The sequence below is a fragment of the Aotus nancymaae genome, unplaced genomic scaffold, assembly GCF_030222135.1.
Source record: "Aotus nancymaae isolate 86718 unplaced genomic scaffold, 86718_ANA_hifiasm-v0.15.2.pri h1tg000016l, whole genome shotgun sequence".
Taxonomy (NCBI): domain Eukaryota; kingdom Metazoa; phylum Chordata; class Mammalia; order Primates; family Aotidae; genus Aotus; species Aotus nancymaae.
This window is the reverse complement of record NW_026988428.1, coordinates 49,753,812-49,771,219: the sequence shown is the minus strand read 5'-3', so window position 1 is coordinate 49,771,219 and position 17,408 is coordinate 49,753,812. Positions and strand designations below refer to the sequence as shown.

At 60.7% G+C, this 17,408-nt stretch overlaps 1 protein-coding gene across 1 annotated transcript; it reads right to left on the bottom strand.

Moving 5' to 3' along the window:
* Positions 1-294: 294 nt before the first annotated feature.
* LOC110567248 (sphingosine-1-phosphate transporter SPNS2-like) lies at positions 295-15,522 on the bottom strand. The gene is given in 13 exon segments (XM_064376794.1): positions 295-1,856; positions 2,331-2,377; positions 2,817-2,980; positions 3,066-3,164; positions 5,334-5,399; positions 5,736-5,906; positions 5,908-5,926; positions 6,021-6,173; positions 6,465-6,607; positions 8,008-8,074; positions 8,295-8,496; positions 14,411-14,938; positions 15,156-15,522. Coding segments are annotated over 12 exon segments (2,022 nt in total). The 3' UTR covers positions 295-1,856; positions 2,331-2,334.
* Positions 15,523-17,408: the final 1,886 nt, after the last annotated feature.

The window sequence follows — 17,408 nt, the reverse complement described above, 5'->3', positions numbered from 1 at the left end:
TTTGAATATGCAAGCCACTTCTAAGTCTTTGTCCCCAGGGAGGGTGTCACTGCCTGCCCAGGCATCCTGCTCTGGTAAGCACAACCCAAGCCGTTCCTGCAGGGGTCCCAGGATGCAGAGACCCCCCTGGTTCTAGGCTGGGACTGTGGCGTCAGGGCCCTGTGGGCCGGGTCCAGGCCTCTGGGGTTCGCCTGGGTGGGTACAGGGTGACATGCTGGCTGCAGGCTGGGTACACGTGTGACCATCTCTCGCACCCCCCTCCCCAGGCTTTTTCACTGAGGAAGCCACAGGGGGTGATTTAAATAGGTTTATTTCTTCATTTACAAGAGGAATATATTTGGCTTCTCTCTTAAGACTCTGAGATTCACAATCAGCAGCTCTAAAAAATAAAGGAGCAGTTTGGCTTCCAGAAGGAAGAGGAGGCAACACTTGGACCTGGTTCTTGTACAACAAGAAAACATCGCTGGGGCCCTGGCTGAAGCTGGGGTAGAGGCCGGGCTTCGGGGGTACTACCCCCACCCCACCCTTGTCAGGCCTCCCCGGGTACCCCAGAGCTCGGTGGGTGGGTATTCCACTAGCTTACACCCACTGAAGCCACAGCCAGCCAGTAACTAAGGGGTGGGAAGAGCACTGTCCAAGCCAGCTTGGGGTCTCCTACTGGCCACAGGGGCCCCCCACACCAGCACCACCTTGATGGCAGCAAATGTGCAGGGAGAGTGTGACACAGGGGCTAAGCTCCCCTAAAGGGGTTTGGGGCTGGTGTGATGTTGGCAGCCGCATCCTGGTGTGCGCACAGGCGTGAGTGGGGTGATCAAAGCCAGGGTGAAGGCCTGACCTCAGGGGTCATTTGTGTGATAGGGGCTGGCCTCTCCCAGTGCCTCAGCCCATACAGGAAGCTTTGTGGAGAGCTGCTTCCTCCAGCAGCGGAGCCCTGGTGGCTGCCCCGTGGATTCTGGGAATGGTCTCCTGGGCCCTGGCCCTGGCTAAGGCTGAGCCCAGCCTCTGGAGGGAGTGGGTTCCTGGCTTGGGGTGGTGGCAGGGAAGGGCTAGACAGCAGAAATATTCCCGGGGCCACCAGGGGCCCTGCAGAGGTGGGCTGGTGTGTGAACCCCTGAGACCACAAGCCTGGGGCCCAGTGGTGCGCCGCTGCAGCCAGGGCCTTCACCCCTGGTGATGCCAGCTTGTCAGAACAGTCCCCGCCTGGGAGCTCCAGGCCAGTGGCCAACCCAAGATAGTGAGACAGTGGCCTCGAGAGAGACCAGCCCGGCCGGGGGTGCCTAGCTTCATCTGCCAGGTTGAGTCTGATGTCCCCAAGGTCAGAGGCCAGCTGAGAAGCAGCAGTCCTGCATGCTGGCCCTCACCTGGGCCTCAAAGCTGGGACTGCCACCCCAAGGCATGGGCCGTTCTCTCTCCGTATGGCCCAGGGCCTGGTGAGTCTTCAAAGCTGCGGATCATGCTTTGCCCAGCAAATTGCCTGGGAGAGTCCAGCCCCTCTGGCCCTTCGTTCTAGGGAGGGCAGGGACTTGCCCAGGATCACATAGGCTGGTGGCAGGCCAGGCTCTCGCCGGACATCCACTTCGGACTGCCTTCTTCCTTGGCCCCAGGGGCCCAGCAGCCCAAACCTAGGGCCGGGAATCTGTCCAACCTCACGGCTCCAACACATACAGCCTTCCGGAGTGACTAAGGACACCGCCTCTTCCTGAAGTCAGGGCCACTTAGCAGGCCCCGGCCAGAGCGGGTGGGCACCTAGCTGTGCATCACACAGAAAGCCGGTGGGCAGCCCAGGCAGTCCCGGACGCTGTAGGATACCTTCCAGACTAGGTGGGAGTGTGGGTTCTTCATTGTCCCAGTGGCACCTGGGGAAAGGGGCATCAGGTCAGAAACGGGGTCAGTGGGGCCCTCTGTCAGGCTGCCCTCCCTCCTCCACTTGCCGTTGGAGCAGCAGGCCTCCCCCTGGGCTTGGGGCTGTGACCCTGGTTCTCATGCTACTGGGAAGCTCTAGCTCCCACAGGGAAGGTCCGAGGAGCCAGACCCTCGTACATCCAGGAGGACCCGGGAGGGCGGAAGTCTGGATAGAGTGGGGAGTTCTGGTCAGGCCCCACCCAGCCCTAGGAAGGAAGGAAGGAAGGAAGGAAGGAAGGGAGGGGGAGCTATTTACTGGAGGCAGGAGCCCTGACCCATGGCTCCATCAGTGAATTCTCGCAACATCAGAGTCCAAGCCCAGGGTTGATGGGAGGTGCTGGGGCAGGAGGGGACTCGGGAGGAAGAGTGCTCCCTGTCACCTAGCCCTGGCCTTCCCCCTTCCCGAGGGCCTCTCTGCCTGCACTCACCACCTCAGACTTTCACAGATTCGGGCGGCATCACCAGCTGGTTCACCCTGGGGGAGAGACGGGCGGGGGTCAGGGTGGCGCATCAGCAGGGGCCCGGGCACTGCTCTGGCACATCGCGTTGTGGGGGCCAGCTGACCGGAGGTGCTGGGCAGGGACCTCGTCAGCCCCAAGGGGAGGTGGGAGAGCCCAGGGGTGGGGAGAGGAGAGAGAGGAGTAAAGAGGAAAGGAGAAAGAAGTCAGAAGGTGAGAGGAAAAGGAATGGGGAGGGGTCCCAGCTTCGAAAACCACCAAGTCCAAGCCTGGACCCACCAGACACCCCTGTGGCCCCCCACAGCTCCAGGCCAATGCTGGCACTGAGCCCCACAGGTGCGGGGAGGCCCGGGGCCTGGACCCCAGCAACCAGGCCACCCACTGGGTGCACCCACGTCTCCCCTCCGCCACCCCCGAGCAGGGCTCCCCAGCAGGCCTCCCCTCAGCCCCACTCACTGCTGCTCAGCCTTGGCACGGTCGCTGAGGAAGAAGAGCACCATGGCGAGGAAGAACATGCCCCCCAGGACCACGACGAAGGGGCAGAGCATGAGCGCATAGCCCAGGCTCAGGAACTCCCAGAGCGAGGAGTCCTTGGTGCTCTGGAAGATCAGGTCTGAGATCTTCGAGGATGTGGGGGTGGGTGTCAGGGCACAGCCCCCGAAGCCCCCAGCCTCCTCAGGCCAGCCCCCACCCAGGGCGACTCACAAAGCCAATGAGGTAGGGGCTCCCGGTGTCCCCCAGCAGGTGGGAGGTGAAGCTCTGCAAGGCCACAGCCGTGGCACACCGGGTGGGGATGACCACGTACTGCGGGAGAGGCGGGCAGGTCAGCGGCCCCAGGAGACGGCCCCAGCCCAGGGCCTGGCACCTCCGAAGCCCCACACCCTCAGACTCACTCCTCTCTCCCCTGGACTCTGCCCTCCTCCCCGCCAGCCTGGCTGCTCTTTCCCGTCAGCCACCCCTCTCCTCCCTGAGCCCCTCCACCCACACACAGCTTCAGTCACCCCCTCAGCCCCAGGGGCTTCCCCACCTCCAGCCCAGACCAGTGCCACCTGCCCCAGACCGAAAGCGTTATTGGCCTTAAACCTGATGTGCCCCCGGGACGCCCCTCAGAAATGGGAATCTTCACCTCCCTCCCAGCTACTTGCAGCCAAAGGAAGGTAATTTGGGGGCTGCCCAGGTGCCAGTCACTAGAGGCCATTAGCCCAGAGCCCTCCGAGCCTCACAGGACCTGGGCCGTCGGGAATGGCCACACCGCCACCTCCCCTGCTTGGCTCTCGCTCTGTTCCTGAGACCAGGCTGCCATGGCTTCTGCCCTTGGCCCATAGTCACCGGGACACTGAGGCCCATAGTCACCGGGACACTGAGGCCCAGAGAGGCACACGTTCCAGCAGAACCCAAACCCCAGCTGGGGCCGTTTGTCCTCACTCCCATCAAGCTAAAGACCCATCTTGGTTCCCCTCCCTGAGGACCAAGTAAGGCCTGACGCCTGGGACGGGAGCTGGTGAGACAGGCCCCTGGCTGGAAGAGCCTCTGCTCACACCCGTGGACACCTCAGCACTGAATGCCAGGCAGGCCCCTATCAGACCAAGCAGGCCCGAGCCACAGGAGGCGCACTTCAGAGCTGGGCAGGCCAGAGTCGGGAGGGGCTGAGGCGGGGTCGGGACAGGCACGGCCATCTCTGTGGGTGCCCCGAGCCCCTGTGCCCTGAGCTCCAGCTGCCTCACCTCTTCGGAGTGCCAGCCTTAGTGGGCATCAGCAGCCAGCACCCATGAGCACCCCGTTGCAGGAGAGGTGGGGGCGGGTGGAAAAAGGCCTGAATCTGGTTAAATGGAGTGGCCCCATTTCCAGCAGGAGTAAACAGACACTGAATAAACTGGGACACAATTTCCCTAGGACCTTGACCCTGCCGGCAGCCGTCAGGGGCTCCCCCGGGGGTGGTGGAGGCAGGGGAGGAGGGGTCCTGGCCAGCACCAAGGGCACTTGATCTGCACAGACTCACTCCTCCCTTCACGCTGGGCCTGAGCAGCAACCCCAGCCCACCCCTGCCACTGCCTGGCTCCATGCTGAGGATCAAAGCCGCATCAGACCTCCCCACCACTACCCCAGCCCATGGACTCAGAGGGACAGAGAGAGACAGCCCAGGGGAAGCGGATTCACCAGGCTCAGGGTGGGCAAGGCAGGCTTCCCAAAGCACAGGAGCCAGCAGGGGCCGCGGTGCCTGGCAGACTCATCTCCTGGGCTATCCCATGCTGGGCACCAGACCCCGAGCACCCTGAAGGCCCACTCATGAGTCCTTCCTCTGTCTGCCCCAGAGCCTGCCCTGACACCTCCCAGACACACTCCCCTGTCCCCTGCTGACCCTGGCCAGGCTGATCCCTGGGCACGGGACCAAGTGTCACACCCTTGCCACCCCCAGATGGCCATGAGTTCTTAGTCCCCTCCTGGCTTCTCCCAGGGTGCTCCTGTCCCCGCCCAGGGACACAAGCCCCTGCTGGCCGCTGAGACGGCCCTTTGTCCCCGGCTGGCTGGTCTGGAGCCCATTGTTGGCCCCATGAAGATGGCCTCTGTCAGCCGGCCCCAGCCACAGGCACTTGGGCAGGGGCGCCTGAGAGCCAGCCTGAGCAGGGAGGGGCAGAGCCCATGAACACTCAGACCCGGGGGGAGGAGTGCTGGCAAGCAGCAGTACCTCAGTGCCAGCCTGGCACTGCCAGCCTCCCAGACACTAACCTGAGCCTTGAGACACCCCTCCCCACCCAGTCCCCACATCTCGCTCTGCCTGCCCAGCCCTCTGCTTCCTGGCCCTATTCAGACGCAGACCCAAAACTCTGATCCCCTCCCTGCCTTTGGCTTCACCTTCCTGGGAGGCCTGCCTTCCTGCCCACCCGCTACCAGCTCTTCCGCCTTTCCCAGCCGCCCCTGTGAGGTCAAGGCCTGGGTCAGTTGCACAAGGTGACCTTGGCCTGCCTGGCTCACCATGAGGATGTCGACGGTGATGGTCCAGTTGGAAAACAGCAGTGTCTCCCCGACGAAGATACAGATCTGCCCAGGAAAGAGCAAAGCAATCATCAGGGGACCCTCCCCCTGCAGTGGCCACAGGCTGCTCCCTACACACTGGCTGCTGGCAGAGAGCCCACAAAACCTCATCCCCACTCCCAGGCCCGCATCCATTCGTGGGCAGTCCAGAGACTTCAAGCCATGCCCACTGTCCCGAGGCACCCAGAGGCCCCAACAGGCCAGGGATGCGCACAGGCAGCCAGAGAACAGGAGCCTCCCGAGGGAAGGGACCGTCCCACAAGTCAGATGGAATTTCCCATTCCAGACCCTTCCGTGGTCCAGGCCCAGCTCCCCCAGCACCCCTCCCCACAACGCACTCACATAGGCCCTTATGATGCTGCCCTTGGCAGCCACGAAGATCAGGCAGATGAAGATGGCAGAGCCCAGCATGCCCACGGCACACACCAGGGGGTTGGCCCGCTGGGTCCTCAGGCGGCACCAGTGTGTGGCTCCCGGACCTGTGACCACGCCCAGGAAGCCCGTAAAGAAAGGGGATGGCCCCGAAGATGAGACTGTGGGGACAGAGAATGGGGGCATGAGTTGAGGGGGGTCAGGGCTCAGGCTGAGGGCCCCTCCTGTCCGATGTCCCATCTCAAGGGGCCCCACCTGTCCTTGGCCCCGCAGGGTGGGCTGCTGCACAACTCCGCCGTCTTCTGCACGACTTGTGCGCGGTGCAGGTAGAGTGGGATCCACATGCCCAGGGCCCCTGTGGCGAAGGAAACAGCCGATGTGGCCAGCGAGGAGAAGACGTAGCTGCAGCTAGGGAGAGGCCAAGCAGTGGCGCTGAGCTGAGGGACCTCCTCCAGCTCCCACGGGCAGCCCCGTGCATTGGGGGGACAGAATGCCCCAAATGCCTCATCTTACAGGCCCCAGGGGTGAGGGTTCAGGCTGCAGGAATAATAGTTTCTTGGGGCCAAATGTCCCTCCCATCACTGAGACAACAGAGCTGGCGGATGACCGGCTGAGGGTGTCGGGGGCTGCCTTGCAGGGAGAGCCCCTCACCTCAGCACTCCTCTCCCTGCCCGCCAGGCCCTTCCCAGCCGTACTCACTTTCGGATCAGAGCCTTCATATCTCGGAGCCATGAGGTCCGGGCCTTGAGCTGGTCCCCAAGCTGGTGGGCATGGCCTCTCTTGGTGGCCGGGACCAGGATGAGGATAAGCGTTCCTGTGATCATGCCCAGGACAGGGGACACCTGTCAGGGAGCAGGAAGTTAGGACACCAGGGCCTGGCCAGCCTTGTCTCTGCTGCAGAAGGGGGGTCTCAGGCAAACCGCGCCTTCTCCAGGCCACAAGCTTCTCCTCTGAGCTGGGGTCTGCCCAGCCTTCCTAACTGGGCTGCTGAGAAAAGCTGGGGCTGAGGTCAGTCAAGGAGCTAGGGGCTTGAGATGGACCTTCCAGACCAGGGGCAGGACCGGAGCGGGGAAGGTGCAGGGAAGCCAGACAGACTGGGGGAAGAAGAAGGGGTGGGTAAGTGGAGCAGTGTGTGGATGGACAGAGGAGGAGAGATGGCTGAAGAGATGGATGGAGAACGGAAGGAGGGATGGAGGGAGGGAGGGAGGGATAGAGGGATGAATCAATATATGGATGTATGGACAGATGGATGGATGGATGGATGAATGGATGGACAGACAGATGGACGAATGAGAGAAGTAGATAGCCAGATGGGATGATGACTTTGAGGGAGGGAAGAATTCCTGAGGCAGGTTCCCAACACGGGTTCCTCAGCCACAGCGCACTGGGAAGGTGCTGTCTGGGCATGGAGCATCTGACTGACAGACCAGGTGGGCTGGCATTTAGGGGGGTGGCCCATACAGGCCCCACAAGAAGAGGCTCACTGGCCCTTTTGGGTCTTCCCTGTGTCCAGCACATTTTCCAGAAGAGAACCTCCAAGGCCCCAGGTTTCTCTCCTGATGGGAGGGTGACATCCTGGCAGCCTGGATTCCATCCCACCGGCCCCTCAAAACAGTCTCCGCTCGTGCCTCCAGGACTGGGAGCCCCTGGGTTGCGGAGTTCCTCTGCATGCCACCTCCCTCTTGCCCCCCCATTAAGAAATTCCACGGAGGCTGCTTCCTTCCTGCTTTTAGGAAAAAACACTTTGTCATAAGCTTCCGCTCCTCCGAGAGACTGGGGGCCTCTGTTTCCTCTGATTGCACTGTCCTGGGGCCTCGGTAACTTGCCCCAAACCCAGTGAGACAGGAAGTGACTCCAGACCCTGGGGCCTCCATGCAGAGGTCTTGTCCGAGCCTTACCCTAGCACAGCGCCAGGACTTGAAGCAGGAAGCAACACCATGGACCTGGAATTTCTCGACATGGTGGGAGAATCCTTGGTTCTCAACCTGGGACTCCCGGGCGGGAGATTCCAACCCTCAGCCTGGGGGCCCTGAGGGTGGTGGGACTGTGTCCGGCTCCCTGCATGCCTGAGCATTCTGACCTCCATCTGCACTAATCTGGAAGGGCAGGGATTTCAGGGTCCAGGCAGCTGGGGAGGAATCCTGGAGGCCGATGTCCTAGCCTGGGCTCCATCTCTGGGCAACCCTGGGGCGAGGTCTGGACTGGGGGATGTCCTTGTGGAGGGAAGGGACGTAGGTCTTACCCACAAGGCCCAGTGCCAGTCTCCAGCTGCCTGCTTCACGCTGGAGCCAGTGATGTAGCCCAGGCCGCTACAGAGAAGAGACACATGTCAGGCTGAGCAGAGACGGGCTGGGGACAGGGAGTGCCTGCTGGTCTGCAAGGAGGCTGCCCACCCTCACCACCCAGCCAGCTGGCCAGGGAGCGGGTCCAGGTGTTTCTCAAAGGCTGACCATCCACCTGTGGAGTTCCCTGAGGGTGCAGGGAACCTTTCCGAGATCCTCAGCCAGACCCTGGTGTCTCGGCTCTCACCTGCCCAGCGGGATGGCAAAGTAGAAGACGGACAGCATGAGCGTGTGCGTGTTCTTGGTGAAGAAGTCGCCGATGATGGTGGGCGCGATGGTGGAGTAGCTGGCCTCACCGATGCCCACCAGCCCCCGGGACAGGACCAGCAGCCAGAAGCCACAAGCGAGGCAGGGCCGTGGCAGGTCATCTCCAGGACCCAGACCAGGGACTGTCACGATTTGGGTGTTGGGTGGACAGAAGAATGGGTGGAGTCAGGAGGAGGCAGGAGGGTCCCCATCCATAGGCCAAGGGAGGGACATGGGTCTGCATGACTGCAGGTTCCGTTTCTGGGAGGGAGGCCATATCAAATAGCCATTATGGGCCGGGTGCAGTGGCTCATGCCTGTAATCCCAGCACTCTGGGAGGCCAAGGCAGGTGGATCACCTGAGGTCAGGAGTTCAAGTCCAGCCTGGCCAACATGGTGAAACTCCATCTCTACTAAAAATACAAAAAATTAGCTGGGCGTGGTGGCAGGTGCCTGTAGTCCCAGCTACTTGGGAAGCTGAGGCAGGAGTATCGCTTGAACCCGGGAGGCAGAGATTGCAGCGAGCCGAGATCACACCACTGCACTCCAGCCTGGGTGACAGAGTGAAACTCTGTCTCAAAAATATATATATATAGCCATCATGACCATGTCCTGTGTGCACAACAAATCAAAACACTCTCATTTCCTCCCTGCAGCACATCTCAGCCATCCAACTGCACACTTCCCCACCCTATGACTTCAAGGTCCAACATTTGCCTCTGCCTCCAGGAAGCCTCCCCTGACTTCCTTTACCACATAGAGCTCCTGGTAGAGGGAGAAACATTCCTCCACATCCAGATGGGGCATCTAAGGTCTCTGGGAAGTCCTGGGCAGTTCCCAGGACACAGGAAGCTGTGGATAACATGGCCTGTCCCCACCCTACCACTCCCCAGAGCCTGGCCTTGGGTCCAAGGCCAAGCTCCAGGAAAAAGACCAGAGAGAGCCTTCCCAGGGAGCAGGGCTTCCTGCAGGCTGTGAGGCCCAAGGTCAGACCCGGTCTCAGCCTTTCTGGCTTGCTTTCCCTCTTCCAGGCCTGGAAGTGGCCTCAGCCACAGGAGGGTGAGATCCCACTGGCCGCTGGCACGGGAAGCATGTGTCACAGCAGCTCGGCTGTCGCCTCCGATTTTCCTCTGGGCTCCAGTACCCTCCCTTCTTCACCACAGCCTTATTTTCAGCCTCTTTCCTGGAGGCTGAGGTTTGGTGGGTCACAGGATGGGCCTCACGCCCAGGAGCAGCCTCCCACAGCTCAGGCCAAGCCCACCTCACCAGCCCCGGAACAGGCAAGGTGGGGTTCCCACCCCAGATGCAGACCTCAGCCATCACAGCCACAGTGCGGTCCTCTCCAGGCGGCACCCCAAATCTACAGCCAGAATCGTCCCCTGGCCCCAGGGTCCTCATCGCCCAAGAAAATGGGAGGGCCTGAGTCTTCTCATCCACTGACAACAGTTACGCACCTCCCAAGTCCCAGGAGGTGTCACCTCCTGTCTGAGGCCAGTGTCCCCTACTCTGGGCCAACTGTCTCTCTCACCTGGCAGGGATGCGGCGCTGGGCCACTCCTTGGCTTGGGCCGGTGCGTTCAGCCTCTCCCTGCCTTTCAGCTCCTGCACAGTGGCCCACACACATGCCCACACCTCCCTCGTCCTGGTAGTGAGAACAGCTGTCTTGTCCCCTCTGCCAGCGGCTCCTTCCCTCTCCTCCTTTCACAGGTGATGGTATTTGTTGTCGCTTTGAGACAGGGTCTTGCTCTCTGACCCAGGCTAAGGTGCAGTGACACAATCACAGCTCACTGCAGCCTCGGCCTTTTGGGCTCCAGCCATCCTCTTGCCTCACCCTCCTGAGTAGCTGGGACCACAGGCGTGTACCGAGTGTTCTTAAGAACACTCGGCTGAGACGTTCTTAAGAGTTCTTTCCCCTTCCCAACTCAATATCCTCACCCACTTTCCTCCTCTGAAACCAGCCACTTCCTGGAGACTCAAGCCCCAGATGCTCTCATCCCCGTTTCCCAGACCCCTGACTCTGATTCCCCAGTTCACCACTGGGTCCCCATTCCCTGAAACACTGCAGGACCCTGAGAGTCAGCTGCAACATCCCCCGACTCTCTCCACCCCATGAGCGTGTCCCATTTATTCTCCATCTGCTTCGTCACCCAGCCTCCTCCCTGGGCTCCCTGCCTCCGGCCCCTGCCATCTGGCCAGCTGGCCTCCAGCCCCTGCCTCCCTCCTGCTGCCTGACCTCACAAGCTCTTATGAATCTCCTACTGGGTTCTAGGTCCTGGCCTGGGGCTCCAGAGGCCACAAGAGCGTTCCTGGACTCAAGGAGCTAGTGCTGTGGCCCACTGGCTGTCACCTCTGGCCAGGCCTCAGAATCGCCCATCAGTCCTTCAGGGTCCACTGGCCCACGCCCCGGTTCAGTAATGGTACCGACAACAAGGATAACACACACATCCATGGGTATCGGCCAACTACTTTATGCCAGGCGCTCTTCCACGGGCACGGTTGCCCACTCACACAGAGCTGCCCAGACTTCTAGTGTTTGAGGTCTCCACAATCTGGCCCTAAGCCAGCTCTTCTCCCAGCCACAGTGCCCACCACAGACACACACGCAGCCCCTGACTCCAGGCCAAGGGGAGCGCCACTAGCCATGACTCTCCACCTCCCTGGACCCCTCCTTCTTCCTGTGAAATGCAGAGACCAGGCAGATCAGTGGCTCCAAACTTGCCTGAGAAGCCCAGTCACCTCTAGGGAGGGTGCTTATTAAATACAGCTTCCTGGGGCCCACCCCAAGCCCGTGGAGCCACCCTCTCTAGATGTGGGACCCAGGTATCTATAAACTCACTGGCCGGGTGATTGGAAACCCTGGCCCGGCTGCTCGGAGCTCCCTGGGGAACCACACAGCACAGGCTGCAGGCGTACCCTCTTCCTAAGACAGTCATCTCTAGCCATTAACAGCTGTCTCGCCCTCTAGGGCCCAGACCCAAGGTCACGTCTGTCAGGACACCTGCTCTCTCTCCTCCGAGGCTCTTGGTGAAGTGGTGCCCGTAACAGCAAGGGCACCCCTAGAACTGGATGAACTCTGGCCCTGACTTACTCAGCAGCGGGTCCCAGACAGTCACAGTGATTCCCCATTACTGCTAGGCCCTCCGTGGCCCCCAGAGGAGTCAAGCCCAGATTCCAGGACTCCTGGCCGCCGCCTCCCTCCTCCAGCCAGGCCCAATCTGCTGACATCACAGAGCCCTCGAAAGGCCCAGGTGTAAGGGGAAGCCCACACTGACCTCGAGAACCCTCGGCTGAGGCCAGCCTCAAATGCAAGATGCCAACAGTGTGACCCTGAGGTGTCTTCCTTCCTAGGCAGCCCAGACAGGCCATCTGGTGGTCAAGCTTGTCCCCGCGTGCCCCCTGCTTTCCCCAAGCACGGTCAATATCACCCCACCTTCACCCTGCCCAAGCCTCTCAGCAACAGCGGCTTACCTGAGTCCTCAAGAGCATGGGCTCTAGAACTGGAGCATCTGGGTTTAAGTCCTGGTTTTCCCACTTTCCTGCTGTGTGACCTTGGGCAAATGACATAACCTCTCTGTGCCCATTTCCTCCTCTGTAAAACAGCTCCATTTGAAGACCTGCTTCATTTCATATGGTTGGGGTGAGGTTTAAGTCGCTTAATCCACGTACCGTGTTTAGAACAGTGCCTGGCACACAGTAGGTACTCAACAAATGTCATAAATGTCAACCGCCCCAGGGCCTAGGGATCTGAAGGGATGGGCCCTCATGCTCCTGGTGAGTCCCTGTCAGAGGGACCTGGGTCCCCGTGTGGAGGTCTCAGTGCTGGCTCACGCGGGGAGTCTTTCTCCTGCTCCGGCTCAGCTCGGCTTAGCTCCCACCCCGGTAATTACAGGGGCCTGGGAGCCTGGCTCTGCTGACCTGGCGCTGGATGGCTAAGGCTGGGAAGCCACAGCATGGCCCCACCCCACCAGCCTAGGGACCGGGCCAAGGCCGTCCCTGAGCCAGCGCCCTGCACTCGGGCACACTCACTCCTACCCATCCCCAGACTTCCACAGGGCAGGATCCTGCCCCCATCTGCCCGAGAGGAGGCTACATGACCTTCAGGAGCAGCTGGCCCCTACTCTGAGCCTCAGGTTGTCCATTTGAGAAGTGGCCCAGAATCCCAAGACATCCCTGCTGGGTTCATTTCTGAATCTCAGTCGGGTTTGTTCTATGTGTGCCAGTCCCCTGCCCCCATGCCACCTTGCAAATCTGGGTCATTAATGGCAGAGCAGCTTAGTGACCATCTCTGCAGGGACCACGAGGATGAGGCCCCCAGCCCAGAGCCTTGACCCTTCAAAGAAACACCCCTCCCCACCCAAAAGTCCTGCCCACAGACCCCACCAGCCCTAGAGAGACACCACCCCCGGAGCCCAGAGCACCCCCCTCCTCCCTGCTGTGTCTCTATGCCCAGAGTGGGCGGGGCCGGGCGGCCGGGCCTCTGGCCTGTGGTTCTAGTCTATCATTTGGGGCCAGCTTTACTGGAAGCAGGCACTGCCTTAGCAATTTGGGGGCTTTGCACAGCCACTCCTTGCCCAGCTCAGCCTCCCCAGCCCTGTCCTGGCCCAGGGACTCCAAAGACCACCAGGGGCCAGGGACAAGGTGGCCCCAGCCTTATTGTGACCCATGGGGGTGTGGGCTGTGTGCCCACAGACACAGGCTAAGCTAGGGGCCTGGGGAAGAGGGTGGGGAAGAGATAAGAGACCTCCGAACAGCTCCCCTTGAACCCACAAACCCTCAGCCTTCTCCCGCATGCTGCTTCAGTCACCAAGGAGGCCGGGACTGCTGCTCCCCACCTCAGATGGAAACTGAGATGCAGAGGCTGCAGGAGCGAGGCCGGACTGGCCCCCAGGCTCCCACATCTGGCCTATATTCCCCACCTGCACCCTAACACCCCCCAAAAGGCTGCAACCAGTCTCCCCTCAACATCCACGCTAGTCATCCTCACATGGGTGCTAGAAACAGTTGAGCGACAAGTAAGCCCACCCCTCCCCAGGCACAGCCCTTTTCAGTTTACAAAGCCTCATCCTGCTGTTTGCCTCCTGGAAGCCTCCTTCAGAAACCCCAGGCGTGACAGTGAAGGAATCCCGAAGACCTCGCAGCTCTAGGAGCGGAAGTGGGGAGACCCTAGCCAGGGCTCCAAGAGGGCAGAGGAAAGTGGGAGGCAGGACCAGCCCCTGTCCGCAGCCTCCAAGCTCTGGGTGGTGCAGCATTCCAGGTTTGTTCCTCCCTCTGATACTGATGCTCACCCTCATCTCCCCCATGGCCCCGTTCACCAACCTCCCAGCCAGCAGGCAAGGACCAGGCCCAGAGAAGACCAGCGCTCTGCTTCACACGGCCTCCCTGTGTGACCTGGGCCAGCCCTTTGCCTCGAGTGCCCTATCTGCAGAAGAGACGGGGCAAAGCTGCCGTCTCCCATCAGAATTCCTCCCTTCCACTTGACACAAAACTCCATTCAGCAGAGGGGGAGACTGAGGCCTGGAGAAGGGCACCAGGTGGCGTGTGGTTTATGCCAGGGCTCTCTTCTCTCAACTGCCACAAAGTTCTCTTAGAGTCTGTCCAAAATAAATCCTTCTCTCTCTCTCTCCTCTGCCCTCTCTCTCTCTCTCTCTCTCTTTCTCTGTTGTGTGTGTATTTGGTAGCTCCAGATTTCACTAGGCTATAGTTAGGCAGGTTCTGGGCCAGCATGCCAGGCACACAGTACTGCTCTCCTCCTGCAGGGAGCCCCTACCTATGCCAGTCTGGCCAGAGTCCTTCCCTCTCAAGGCACCACCATTCCCAACCAGTAGCAGCTCAGTCTAGGGCAAATTCCTACCCCTAGACCCACCCCTAAGAGCTGGGGAGGGGAGCCAGCAGAAGGAAATTCCAGAACCACGTGCATCCCCCCAAAAGCCCAAGGATCAATCAACTCACAAATGGGCAAAGAGACCTAAACACACACTGAGACTGGCCCAAGGTCACACAGCAAGCACATTAGGAGCAAATCTGGGACTAGAACCCAATCCCGATCCCAATCCCGTCACCAAGGCTGATTCCCAGAGATGCTCCCTGAGGATGAGGCTCGAGGTCTCTGGTTCCAGAGGCCTGCGCCCTACCCTGCGCCCCACCCTGCGCCCCACCCTGCGCCCCAAGTGCTATGGAGCAGGGGGAGGCGTCTTCAGGCCTCTGTACGGGGCCAGCTGCAAACCGCAACCCCGGTCCCCAGGCGCTGCGGACCCGCCCCGCCCCTCCCTCCGCTCCCCGCAGCCGAGAGCCTTTGTCAGCCACGCGCTCACACGCTCTCACACACAACCGGGCCGCCACGCGCGCACACACCCGTCTCCCTAGCGCACACCCGCAAGGGGCGCGAGCACTCGCCGCACGCACGCTGTGGGGTGGAGGCGGCGGAGAAAGGAACTGACGGGCCATGGACGGACAGATGGCCTGGGCTGGGGGAAGGGAAGGAGGCCCGGGAACCTGCGGCTGGGGTGGGAGGGGCGCAGAGAGACGCAGAGGAGACTTGGAGAAGAGGACAACGGATAGGCCGCCAAGGGCTGGCGAGGACGCGCGGGCTGCTCCGGGGTGGGGACTCCTCCAACACCTGGCCCCCCGGGTGGGTATTAGCGCGGAGGCTTACCTTGCCCAGTTGTGCCTGAGCAGAGGGCCCGTGGGGACCTCACGTAGGGCCTGGAGCTAGGAGGCTGGGGACGACAGCTCTCTGGGGTCCCCCGAGGCGGGAGTGGGCTGGGTGGGGTCCTGGCCCCCGGGCGGGGTGGGGCCCTCGCTCACCTGCCACGGTGTACCTGTCCAGGTAGTTGAGCACGTTGCCCAGGCTGAGGATGGTGGCGGCTGCCCCCGGCCCGCGGCCCAAGCTGGCCGGTTTGGGCTGCTGCGCGCCCGGGTCCTTGGCAGCAGCTGCGCAGCCGGGGGAGGGGGGGCCGGGGGCTGCGGCCGGGGCCCGCCTCACGCTGCCCGACAGGGTCTGCACCTCATCGTCCGCGGCCGAGACTCTAGCGCCGCCCGCGCCGCGCGACCCGCAGCAGCCGCCACCGCCAGCCCCGCGCTGCGCCCCCCGGCGCCGCCGCCGCAGCTCCGCGTCCGTCTCCTTCTCCTCCTCGTCGCCCGCCGCCGCCGAGGCGCACTCCAGGCACATCATGCCGGCCGGGATCGGGGCGGTGGGGGGCGCGGGGGGCCTGTTATGGCCAACAGTGGGGGCTGGGAGGCATCCCACAGAAGGCAGGGACAGACCAAGCCAGGGTCAGGGGGTGCGCAGGAGTCTCAGTCACTGCTCTGCCTGCAGCTGCTGGGAGACAGGCACAGCTTGGCACAGCGAAGGTGGCCATCAGTGAGTGAGCAAGTGATCGCCTGGCTGGGCACCAGGGGAGGCGGAAAGAACAGGAGAACAAGCCTCCTCACTGCTGCCCGCCTGGAAGCTGTCGATCTCCCGCAGGGCCCGCTGAGCCCAGCGGCTCATGCGTGTAATCCCAGCACTTTGGGAGGCCAAGGCAGGCGGATCACTCAAGCCCGGGAGTTCAAGAGCAGCCTGGGTAACATAGTGAAACCCCGTCTCTACAAAAGAATACAGAAATTAGCTGAGCGTGGTGACTCGCACCTGTAGTCCCAGCCACTCAGGAGGCTGAGGTGGGAGGATCCACTTGAGCCCAGGAGGTCCAGGATGCAGTGAGCTGAGATCGCACCACTGCACTCCAGCCTGGGTGACAGAGCGAGACCCTGTCTTAGAAAACAGGTCCGAGGTGGGGCACCGTGGCTCATGCCTGTCATCCTAGCACTTTGGGAGGCTGAGGCGGGCAGATCACCAGAGGCCAGGAGTTCAAGACCAGTCTGGCCAACATGGTGAGACTCTGTCTCTACCAACAACACAAAATTAGCCGGGCTTGGTGCAAGAGGGGCCTGTAATCCCAGTTACTCGTGAGGCGGAGGTTTCAGTGAGCTGAGATTATGCCATTGTCCTCCAGCCTGGGCAGCAAGAGCAAAACTCCATCTCAAAAAAAAAAAAGAAAGAAAAAAAGAAAACAGGTCCCGTTGAACGTCCTAAGAAGCACCTCAATTTAACATGTCTAAAATGAACTCTCCACAATGAATCGGCCTGCCCCTCCCTCAGTCTTCCCGCCCCTGGAAGGGGCAAGTCCATGCTTCTAGCTGCTCAGGGCAAAAACCTTGAAGCCACCCTGCACCCCTCCCTTTCTTTCACACTTCACACCCGGTCTGTCAGGAGATCCTGTAATTCTACTTCCAAAATACACCCAGAATCTGACCACTTCTCCACACTTCCTCCATAACTACCCTGGCCCAAGCCATCACTATCAACTGCCTAGATTACTAGAAAACCTCCTGAGTGATTGCTTTGTTTCTGCCTTTGTCCTTTTTTTTTTTTAATTTCTGTGTTTTTTTGTTTGTTTGTTTTTTGAGATGGAGTTTCGCTCTTGTTGCCCAGGCTGGAGTGCAGTGGCATAATCTCGGCTTACCACAACCTCTGCCTCCCGGGATCAGGTGATTCTCTTGCCTTAGCCTCCCGAGTAGCTGGGATTACAGGCGTGCGCCACTAAGCCCAGCTAATTTTGTATTTTTAGTAGACACATGTTTTCTCCATGTTGGTCAGGCTGGTCTTGAACTCCTGACCTCGCGATCTGCCTGCCTTGGCCTTCCAAAGTGCTAGGATTACAGGTGTGAGACACCGTGCCCGGCATCTTTTTTTTTTTTTTTAATTTCTTTTTTGTTTGTTTTTTAATGTTTTCTCTCTATGTGGCCCAGACTGGTCTCAAACTCCTGAGCTTAAACTCAAGTGATTCTCCAACCTCAGTCGCCCAAAGTGCTAGGATGGCAGGTGTGAGTCTCCATGCCCAGCCTGTCCTCTTTCATTCTATTCTCAGTGTGGTGCCAGAGAGTGCCTGTTAAACCACGTGGTCCACAGCTACAAAATGGCCCCAAATTAATCAGGCCTCTTGACATTCACACCTTTGTATGAAGGCCCCTGCCATGGTAAATGGGCTGGCGTTATACCTTGCTTTGACCAATAAAATC